This window comes from Nuphar pumila, chromosome 11, assembly GCF_984573655.1.
Source record: "Nuphar pumila chromosome 11, dmNupPumi1.hap1.1, whole genome shotgun sequence".
Taxonomy (NCBI): Eukaryota; Viridiplantae; Streptophyta; class Magnoliopsida; order Nymphaeales; family Nymphaeaceae; genus Nuphar; species Nuphar pumila.
Window position 1 is genome coordinate 985,791 of NC_143259.1, and position 11,586 is coordinate 997,376.

An 11,586-nucleotide genomic window follows, 5' to 3' on the forward strand; every position below is an offset into this window, starting at 1 on the left:
AGTTGGAAAGAGAAGATATGCATGACGTCATGGTCTACAATGATGTCGACTGGGCAGGAGATCCTGATGAAAGGAGGTCAGTTTCTGGGTATTGCATCTTTCTTTGGGAAAACTTAGTATCCTGGAGCAGTAGAAAACAAAAAGCAATAGATAGATCAAGTACTGAAGCTGAATACCAACCAATGGCTACTGCAACTACTGAAGCTACTTGGACAAGGCATTTGTTGAATAAATTGGAAGAATGGATCTCAAAATCTATCCTATTGTGTGATAACCAGAGTGCCATCAAAATATCCTTTAATCCTATTTATCACAGTAAGACAAAACATATTGAGATAGATCAGCATTTCATCCGACAAAAGGTTGAAGACAAAGAGATTGAGCCTCAATTCATCTCTACGGAAGACCAGGTGGCAGATTTATTTACAAAGGGATTAACAAAAAATAGATTCTGGTTCTTGAAGAACAAGTTGTCCATGCTACAAGACCACATACAACTTGAGGAAGGCTATTAAGTGTCGTGAAATAGGTTGGACCTGTTTGGGTCTGATCCAGACCCGAACTGGGTTTAGCGTGTTTGACGTCTTTGCAGTGTCATTCTTATAATATTGTGTTTACTACAAAATTGTTTTGTAACCTATGTTGTGTATAAATATCAACTATTAGGTCACATATGATTATGAAAAATACGTGAACCTATTGCAGCTCATAACGCCCTATCGTCTTCCTCTTCTCCCACCTTCTTTTCTTCTTTATTGCTCCTATTGTAGATCGGCTTTGGTGGAGACTCAAGATCTAACATATAGGTATATGTTATGGGATCTCTCAATGCTCCTTCATTACTATGTTGGAAGATAGGGGGATGGGATGAACCATCTTCTTTATCAATGACTTCATTATGAATGAAATCGTCAACACTATCATCATCATGTGCTTCAAATAAAGAGTAATCCATATTTTCTTCAAAGGGTTCACTCTTTTCAAAACCATTAACATTTTCCAGAAAACTCACATTTCTGGAGACATATAGCTTATCATTTTTAATATCATAACAACAAAACCCTAAAAAGGGTTTCGGAATATCCGAGAAAAGCGCAGGCAATGGATTTAGGTGAAAGTTTGTCGTTCTTGTCAGTAAGAACGAAGCATTTACAACCGAAAATTCTCAACCGACTATAGACGGATTCTTTGGTATATAATTTTTCAAAAGGCGAGATATTGTTCAAATTTTTAGAAGGTAGACGATTTATCAGGTAGACAGATGCTAAAGTTGCTTAAGCCCAAAATCTTTTTGGGATGTTTTGATAAACAAGTAATATTCGAGTTGTCTCTATTATATGTCTATGCTTCCTTTTGGCTAATCCATTCTGTTGAGGGGTTTTAGAACAAGATCTTTAGTGAAGAATACCATGACTTTCAAGATAATTTTTTAATTCATTTGAAAGGTATTCTCCACCAGAGTCAGTTCCAAAAATTTTCATATTCCCACTAAATTGATTTTTAATCATCATATGATAGGTTTTAAAAATCGAGAAAATTTCATATTTGTGTTTAAGAAAATAAATCCAACAATATCTCGTGTAGTCGTCAACAAAAATGACATAATATGCAAAGCCTCCTTTTGATAGAACGGGTGTCGGTCCCCATACATCCGAATGGACGATTTCAAAAGGTCTAGTTGTAAACATAAATCTTTGACAAAAAGGCAATTTTTTCATTTTCCCAAGTATACAGTCATTACAAGTGAAATCACTTTTATATAAACTTTTAACAAAAGGTAAATGAGAAATTTACAATATTTGAGTATCCAAGTCTCTTGTGCCACACATTAATATCCTTTTGTTGGACAACATTACAAAATGGGTTTTTTGGAATTTGAAGGGAATCAACATAGTGTAGATCGCCCTTCGAGCCTTCCACAATCAATCTCTCGGACCGATGGTCCTGTATCCAACATTTGTTAGATGAGAACTTTATATCACATCCATGATCCGAGAGTTGAGAAACGGAAAGCAAATTTAAGTTTAATTTTGGTATAAATCTAATTTTTGAAATAAAGAACCCTTGTTTTTCAAAATTTCATATTTTTTTTACTTCAAGGGATGTTCCATCCGCGATTGAAACAAAGCAAGGAGAGGAATTTTTCGAATATTCAGAAAAAGAGATAAAACTTGAGGTCATGTGAAAAGAAGCACCTGAATGTAAAAGCCAAGAGGTCTTACCGAGAGGACAAGAGTTTGACATGGCGGCTCCAGAAATAACCCCTTTTAGAAGAAGTTAAAGTGCATCCACGATTTTTTGTAATGAGAGAGCTTCATTTGAAGTTGACGAGTACTCTTCCTTTTGAGGTTGGGATGTAGCAGCCATGGCTAGTAACTTTTTCCACTTTGGGCAAATAGGCTTAATGTGCCCCGGTTCCTTACAAAAGTGACACAAAAGCTTGCTATAATCCCTCTTCCCTCCTTGACCATTTGAGTTTTGATTCTTGAAGTGGTGAGGCTTGTAGGTCCTTAAGTTACTCTCCAGTCTTCAAACGACATTAACACCTTCATTTTCTTCATTATTGGAAGGTGTAACTAGAACACTTGGGTTGTTTTTACTTATACCCATACGAGTTTCTTCCCCACTTAGTTTAGTAATTACATCTTCAAGAGAGGGGGAAGTGAAAGTGAATAAAAGAGAAGATCGGATTTGTTCAAATTCAGGCCTAAGCCCATTCAAAAAATTGAAAAATTTATCTTCTTCCAATTGTTTATGACGAAGCACTATGGCTTCTCCACTCCACTTGGGTTCGAGCATAGCAAGCTCGTCCCAAATAGAAGAGAGTTCGGCAAAATACTCTTTTATAGTCATCTCCCCTTGATGAAGAGTTAGCGTCCTCTTTTGGAGATAATACTTATGGGACAAGTCCCTATAGGTGTACATATTTTCAAGGTACTCCCACGCTTGAGAAGCCTTCTTAAACTTGATAATATTGGCGTTGATTCTTGTTTCTACAGATGAGAAAATCCATGAGAAGATTTTAAAATTCCTCATCTCCCATTCTTCATGCTTTTTGGTGTAGTCTTCAAGAGCCTTGGCGCTTTCTTTGCCTTTGAGGATTTTTATTTCTCCTTCCTCTATCGAGGTTATCTTTCGCTCCGGTTCGGGAATCGAGCCTTGGACATAGCCCCAAAGCCCTTTTTCTTTGATATGAGCCTCCATGTTTCCGACCCAAACGTGATAGTTGGACCCATTGAGTTTGAAACTGAGAAAAAAATGAGTTTTTTTCACCCATTAGAGAGGAGAGATGATGAAAAATAATACGCACCACAAAGGATTTTTAGATCTTTCTTGATAGGAGAGTCTTCTAAAATATTGGATGAACAAGAGGATCCACTCCAATCTTCAAAAAATTGAGAGCACGTTTTTTGAGGTACCGGAAAAAGGAAGAATCCACACGATCTTTCTTTCTCCAACAAGGCTTTGATACCGTGTAAAAGTATCTTTAACAAGATACTATTATCAAGACTAATATTCTTGATAACAAGCACGTGCACACATGCACAATAAGCACTCTTAGAACACTTGTGCACAAAAGCACAACTCACTAAATCTCACAAAGGCATAAAAGAATAAAAGCTTTATTGAAGAACACTAGGGCTTTGTCTCAAAGCCTTAAGAAATTAATGCAGCGAGGGGGAATCGGAGCTATCGCGTTAATGGGTGTTGAGCTTCCAATGCACGATCAGTCGTGCAGCAACAAATAACTTAATGGAAATGCTGACGCAAGGAATCGGATCAATCGATTCGATCAATAGTTTATTAATGATTGAGAAAGACTACAATGAATCAAGACAACGTAACTAGCAAAAAATGAAAACTGTTGTAACAACTGACAACAAAACAAAAGAACATAAATGCAGATATCCAAAAGGTTGCTATAGGCTGAACGTGACAGGAAGAAAATGCAGAGAAAAAATATTTCAGACTGCCCTGCGTAACCCTAAGGCTCGACCTATATAGGTTGCGCACCGGGTCTGGATCTTGGGTCCAGAACCCGAGACCGAGACCCGATGTTCTCAACTCCTGCTGGGGCTGTTGACGTGCGCTGCACTGCTTCCATTCTTCGCTCACTAAGAGTATGTACGCAGGGGTGTATCCCTGCATCGTGACACCGTGTTCGAGGTCGGATCCAGTACTTTGGTCTGATCGTTAATCCCATCGTGCGGGTCCGGTCCCATGCCTGGGTCATGCTGTATGGATCCGGGTCGGTCCTGCTCTGTATCATTCTCCCCTGGTTGGAAAGAAGTCGGCTCTAACGACTTGTTGTCTCCACAGTAAGCATATAAATCAGACACATTGAAGATAGGCGAAATGTGCCAATCTTCTGGCAATTCAAGGAGGTAGGCATTTGGACCCAATCACTAGAGGATCTTGAAAGGGCCATATTTCCTAGGACTCAATTTACCATAAGTACCCACTAGAAAATGCTCAGGACGCAGGTAAGCCCAAACTAACTGACCAACTTGAAACTGGACATCTCGACGATCCTGATCGCCGAAAGCTTTGTAAGCTTTATAACTCTCAACAAGTTTGGCTCGGACCTGCCTATGTATATCACGCATGTACTCAACAACATCAAACGCATCTGAGGCTGGGTCCGGAAGACTCGACACAGGTGCTAGATCTACTACATGGGTGGGTGAGCGCTCATAAACCACTTAAAAAGGAAACTTGCCCATGGACCAGTTGATGGAACTATTGTAGGCGAACTCGGCTTGCGGCAAGACTAGATCCCAAGTTTTTATATTTTCACCAACTAGACTCCTTAGTAGGTTCCCTAAGGTACGGTTCACAACTTCGGTTTGGCCATCGTTTTGAGGATGGTATGCACTACTAAATAGGAGTTTGGTTTTCAACAAGGCCCACAATGATTTCCAAAAATGGCTCATGAAGCGAGTGTCACGATCTGAGGTGATCGTGTGGGGCAATCCATGAAAGCGGGCCACGTCCTTAAAGTAGTATGAAGCTACTAACGAGGTGTCAATGATCCGCTTACACGGGACAAAATAGCGATTTTGGAAAATCAGTCAACCACAACTAAGATGGAATCAAAACGACGTGAGGCTCTGGGAAGACCCACCATAAAATTCATAGAAACATGTTCCCAAGGTCGCTCAGGGATAGGCAACGGAGTATACAAACCACTATTCTGACGTCGACCCTTGGACACTTGACACACTCGACAACTTTGAACAAACTTGACAACATCTTTGCGTATTTTGGACCAAAAGTATCGTTCATCTAGCAGTGTGAACGTCTTATCATGTCCAAATTGTCCAGCTAGTCTCCCTTCATGTAACTCGGAAATCAATTGTAGCCTAAGAGAGAATGCTGACACGCATAACTTATTACCTCGAAAGAGGTAACCGTTATATATAACGAATCGTGGGTCTGTTGTACTGGTAGAGGAGAGACACCCTTTTCAGACCTGCTGAAAATCAGGGTCCGTTGGGTAAAACTCTTTGCACTGCTCAAACCCAATGACCTGCACGGACATAGTCATTAAAAGATTATTTTCCTACTAAGTGTGTCAGCTACCTTGTTTAGAGTACCTGATTGATGGCGAATCGTAAAAGTGTACTCTTATAAGAAACGGACCCACTTGGCATGTCTAGAACTCAACTTCTTTTGGTTATTTAAGTACTTCAATGCCTCATGATCCGTGTACAAGACGAACTTTTTATAAATGAGATAATGCCTTCGATAATGAAGGGCTTGCACAATGGCATAAAACTCGACATCATAAGTGGAGTACTGGCACCTCGCCTGAGTCAGCATTTCACTAAAGAAAGCAATGGGCTTGCGATTCTGACTCAAGACGGCACCAATTCCCACTTTAGAGGCGTCACACTCAACCTCAAAGACTGCGCTAAAATCAGGGAGGGCTAGGACGGGGGCACTAGTCATTTTGTCTTTGATGAGCGTGAAGGTTTTGCCCGCGGCTGAAGTCCAATGGAAACTAGTACTCTTTAGGCATTCCGTGATAGGGGCCATGAGGGTGTTAAAGTTTCTCATGAAACGATGGTAGAAAGTGACGAGCCCGTGAAAACTACAGATCTCTCCTATAGTCCTTGGGGTAGGCCATTCTACAATCGCACGGACTTTGGCGGGATTCGCCTTTACTCCATCAGACGACACAATAAAACCCAAAAATACCACACTTGACGTCATAAACACACACTTCTTGGCATTGACATACAACTTTTCCTTCCTTAAAATTTCAATGACTTGATGCAAATGACTCAAATGATCTGACAACGAAGAACTATAGACCAAGATATCATCAAAATATACTACGACAAACTTCCCTATAGAAGAGCGCAACACTTGGGTCATCAAGTTCATGAAAGTACTCGGGGCATTTGATAACCCAAATGACATGACTAACCACTCATACAACCCATCATGCGTCTTGAATGGCGTTTTCCACTCATCCCCCTCTCGGATACGGATTTGGTGGTACCCACTTTTTAAATCGATTTTGGAGAAAATAGAGGCATTGGCCAACATATCAAACATGTCATCTAACCGTGGAATGGAAAAACGGTATTTGACAGTGATGCGATTGATCACTCTACTGTCGACACACATGCACATGGACCCATCTTTCTTAGGAGTGAGCAGGGCGGGCACTGCGCAAGGGCTCACACTCTCACGAATAAAACCCTTTTGCAGTAACTCTTGAACCTGTCTCAACAGTTCGGCATGCTCAGATGGTTTCATGCGATACGCGGGGAGGTTAGGTAGACTCGACCTCAGGGACAAAATCAATGGCATGCCGCACCACCCTCATCGAAGGCAGACCATCAGGAAGGTCGTCTGGCATAATGTCGCGAAACTCCTCAATAAGGGGCGTGATGTCTGCGGGAACAAGCAACGACGTACTCATAGACGGTTTGGCCACCAAGGCATAACAATAATTGTTCTCCTTGCAATGGCTTAAAAAAATCCGGTATGATAGGCCCGCGAGCCGAGGAACTCGCTCAAGCTTATCCACAGTGGGAAAACCGGTCTCCTTGCAATGACTCAACAATACCCTCGACAAAATGAGCGTTCTTGTTCACAGTGGGGCACTTGTATGCTACATGTCCTAACTCCTGACACCTAAAACAACGGATGGTAGACTCACTAGGCTTGGCCTTGGATCCGGTATGGTATGCTGGTCCAGACTGGTCAGGCTTGCTAGGGCCTACTCTTGGGGTGGACTTTGAGTCTTCCTTCCGAGGGGAGCTCGCTCTCCTGGTTGGGAAACTCGACTTGGGTTGACTGGACTGGTTACTTCGGGAGACTCTATACTCTTGCCTCATTTTCAATTTTTCCTCCACATTCATTGCGTAGTTGTTGTCCTGATCCAATGACTCGACTATGACACAACTGAAATCATCAGAAATATATCTCATGACCTGCTGGCGGGTGGTCTCCTCGATCTGCACTCATAGGGATAGACGATGAAACTCAGCAATGTATTCCGCCACGGTACGGGTGCCTTGATACAAGGACAGGTACTCCTTGTAGGCTCTCTCGGCATGGTCTGAAGGCACAAACTTGGACTGTATCAACCTATGCATCTCTTCCCATGTATGCACACGCTCTTGCCCCTGCCGTTCCCTCGGCCTTTGTAGCTCAACCCACCATGTATGTGTTAGGCTCCTCAATCGAGTGGACGCTAGAGAGACACGGCAGTGTTCAGCTACAGTGTGGTAGTCGAAGAAAAACTGCACGGCGTAGGCCCAATCGAAGAACTGCTCGGCGTCGAATCGTCCCGTGGACTCTGGAAGGTCCAGCTTCACCCCGTAGGTGGAGGGTGCTCTGGCGCTCTTTGTTGACGAGGTTCTACCATTCCTGCAGGGTGCTCGTTCCATAAGGCTTCATCGTCCATCATGGCAATGTCATCTTCATCACGGTACTGCTCGATTGGAGGCTGGTGTTGGCGAACTCCCATGACGTGTGGTCGGCGCTCAGGCCGCACCAGTCCCTGCTGAATCTGCCTCGGTTTAGCCAACCCATTGTTGGGAGCCATCTGCGGCTGGCGTTGAGGCACCGGCATAACATGAGGTACTACTAAAAGTGGAAGGGCTGGTTGGTTCACGGGTTCTAGGTTGGTGGGAATGGGATAATATGGGGTTGAGTTATGGGTTGGATTAGGGTAGAGGTAGTGTGTCGGGTAGGGTGGGTCGGGTTGGTGTAGTACTGGGATGATTCACCCGATTGGATCTGGATCGATTCAAGTACTGGGAATAGCCCAACAACTCTTTAAGCGTGCTTATAAATAAGGGCTATGCGTGTTCCCTTGCGACTTACAGTGTACAGTTGCGCTTAGAGTCTGTTTTGCTTTTGTTGAGTCTGATGTAAGCTGCCCGGTTCAGGTGAATTAATACCCCGAAGGGGCAGCCCGTATACTTGAACTGTAATAGCCTGCGGGCAAAATTGTGAATGAATTAAATGCGTTGAGCTTTCTTTTGTTCACCCTCGTTGTGATTGCTTCTTGTGATTGCAACTTCTCTCCCTCTATTCTCTCTTGCTCTCTTGCACTCTGATCATAAGCTTCCGCGACCGGCAAGCGAGCTGACGAGTAGGCTTGCGGCGGTAAGGAAGGACCGTCGCGCCGCGCTGGCCCATTGAAGGAAATAGGCCCGTGACAAGTGGTACCAGAGCCCGTTCTCGTGCTGGGGAAGGGACTCCGGAGTCGGTGTCGACAGACACGCCGACAGGCTGCGATTTGTGAGCAAGACATCGTGGCGCCTTATCAACACTTGCGCAACACCAGAGGCAAGGCAGTTGCCGAAGCTGAGGAGATGGGTTCACCTCAGGGCCAAGAAGAGTTGGCTGCAACTGTTAATAAGCTGGTGGAAGATGTGACTTCGCATGATGAAGCGATTTCACGTGCATGTGATTCATTCAATGGATTGAATGATGTGGTGGCGAGCCTGCAAGAGCAGGTGAACTTACTAATGGGGCAGGTCACTTCGTTGACGACTACAGTGGCCGATCTTGAGTTGAGAAACCGTACGTTACAGCGGACGGTGACCCTGAATGGCGGAAATGGTGAGAGATCGTCAAGGATTGATGTACCTAGACCCGCAAAATTCAATGGTTCTCGCGACAGCAAGGCCATTGAGAACTTCTTGTTCCAAGTAGAAGACTACTTGGATATCCAAAATGTGACCCTTGAAGATCTGAGGATCAAGGCTGCAGCGGCCTTACTTGATGGTGATGCTATCGCTTGGTGGAGGCGGAAGCGCAATGACATGGAGAGGGGTCAATGTGTGATAGACACCTTTGACGACTTCAAAGTAGAGTTGCGCAACTACTTCATGCCAAGAAATGCGCAGAGACAGGCTTACCGGATGGTTCGTGAACTCAAACATACTGGTTCGTTGCAAGACTATGTCCGAACGTTCCAGAAGCTTATGCTGGAGATACCTAACATGCCAGAAGACGACATGCTCAACTGGTTCATTGTGGGACTTCAACCATGGGCACAGTCCGAAGTGGAAAGGAGCAACCCCCGTATTTTGGAGGATGCATATGTGGCGGCGGAGCGCTTAGTTGATACTCAGCGCAAACCCTTCACCCCATCAACCAAAGTTGGGAAGAAGCCTGACCACGGAGGCAAGAAGGATGAGCAGCGCAACGATAAAGGTGAGGCGTCGACGCGCCATCAACCCGAAAAGAAACAGAACTACACGAAGCATAACAACAGCAACAAGGGTGCGGTTGTGACATGTTGGTTCTGTGGTGATAGACATATCGCCCGGCAATGCCCAAAGCGCCTTGTAAAGGACGACGGGCAAGCCAATGCTGCACAGGAAGAATGCAGCGATACTGAAGGCAGTGACGCTGAGACCATGCAACCGAGGATGGGTGCCATGCGATCGATTAACGCAGCTAGAAGTTGCGCAGCTAAGAACATGCAGGTCAGTAAGGAACTTATGTACGTAGAAGTCATCATGAATGGAAAGTCTACTTCGGCAATGGTAGACTCCGGGGCCACACACAACTTTGTCTCGCGGGAAGAGGCAGAGCGGTTGGGTTTGAAAACTGGGCCAAAGCAGAGGACTATCAAAACAGTAAACTCTGAGGCCAAGCCCATTCTTGGTGAAGCAAGAGATGTGGCTACTCAAGTGGGGAGTTGGGTCGGCAAAGCCAATTTCTCTGTGGTGCCCCTGGACGATTTCAAGGTGATTCTGGGTATGGAGTTTCTGCGAAGCCAGAATGTGATGATGCTGCCAAAGTTTAACACGTTGACGATCATGGGATCGGACCTGTCCCACACAGTGCAGTGTCTTACGCAGAAAGGCAAGTCTTCAGTGTTATCAGCAATGCAACTGAAGAAGGGTGTCAAGCATGGGGAGCAGACATTCCTAGTTGCAGTGCGTGCAGATGAAGGGAAGGTAGAAGCAGCAGTGCCGCCGACCCTAGCCCCTCTATTGGAGGAGTTTCGGGGGGTGATGCCTCCGGAATTGCCAAAACGTCTTCCGCCAAGACGCGAGGTCGACCACAAGATTGAGTTGACCCCGGGAGCAAAGCCTCCCGCAATGGTTCCATACCGTATGGGGCCAGCAGAGTTGAAGGAGCTGCGCAGGCAGCTAGACGAGATGTTGGACGCAGGCATTGTTCGTCCATCAAAAGCCCCATTTGGTGCCCCGGTCCTTTTTCAGATGAAACATGATGGCTCTAAACGGTTATGTGTGGATTACCGGGCCTTGAACAAGGTCACGGTGAAGAACAAGTACCCATTGCCATTGATAGCAGACTTGTTCGATCAGCTAGGCAGTGCCCGTATCTTTTCCAAGCTAGATCTGCGATCGGGTTACTGGCAGGTGAGGATTGCCGAAGGTGATGAGCCGAAAACAACTTGTGTCACCCGCTATGGTGCTTACGAATTTCTAGTAATGCCATTCGGGTTGACAAATGCTCCAGCCACATTCACGACTTTAATGAACCAGATTTTCTACCCTTACTTAGACAAGTTTGTGGTAGTCTATCTGGACGATATCGTGATCTACAGCAGTAACATGGAGGAACATGTCGGGCACTTGCGAACAGTGTTTCAGGTGCTGAAAGAGAATGACCTCTGTGTTAAACGAGAGAAGTGTCTCTTCGGGCAGGAGGAGATCAGCTTCCTTGGCCACGTTGTGGGGCGTGGTGTGCTGCTTATGGATGGGCAGAAGATAAGGGCCATCCAGGAATGGGTTCCGCCAAGCAAAGTGCCAGAATTGCGGTCATTCCTCGGCTTGGCAAATTATTATCGGCGTTTCATCGAAGGTTATTCCCTCATTGCTGCGCCTCTCACAGATTTGTTAAAGAAAAATCGGGTATGGCTCTGGACAGGAGCGTGCCAAGATGCCTTCGAGGGCTTGAAGAAAGCCTTAGTGAGAGAGCCAGTACTGCGACTGCCTGATCATTCGAGACCCTTCGAAGTCCACACTGATGCCTCAGACTTTGCCATTGGCGGAGTTATTATGCAAGACGGGCATCCGATCGCATATGAGAGTCGTAAGCTGAAGGATGCAGAGAGGCGGTACACAGTGCACGAAC

The 11,586-nt window shown here is 44.9% G+C and overlaps 1 protein-coding gene across 1 annotated transcript in view; it reads right to left on the reverse strand.

Moving 5' to 3' along the window:
• Positions 1–6,934, reverse strand: part of LOC149821556 (receptor-like serine/threonine-protein kinase NCRK) — a 43,102-nt gene extending 36,168 nt beyond the window's left edge. Inside the window, exons 1-3 of the mRNA XM_089981344.1 lie at positions 6,800–6,934; positions 5,474–5,530; positions 4,451–4,586 (exon numbers count right to left, since the gene is read on the reverse strand). Coding sequence (XP_089837470.1) covers positions 4,451–4,586; positions 5,474–5,530; positions 6,800–6,934 — 328 coding nt within the window. The remainder of the gene's footprint in view (positions 1–4,450; positions 4,587–5,473; positions 5,531–6,799) is intronic.
• Between the last annotated feature and the right edge of the window lie 4,652 nt (positions 6,935–11,586).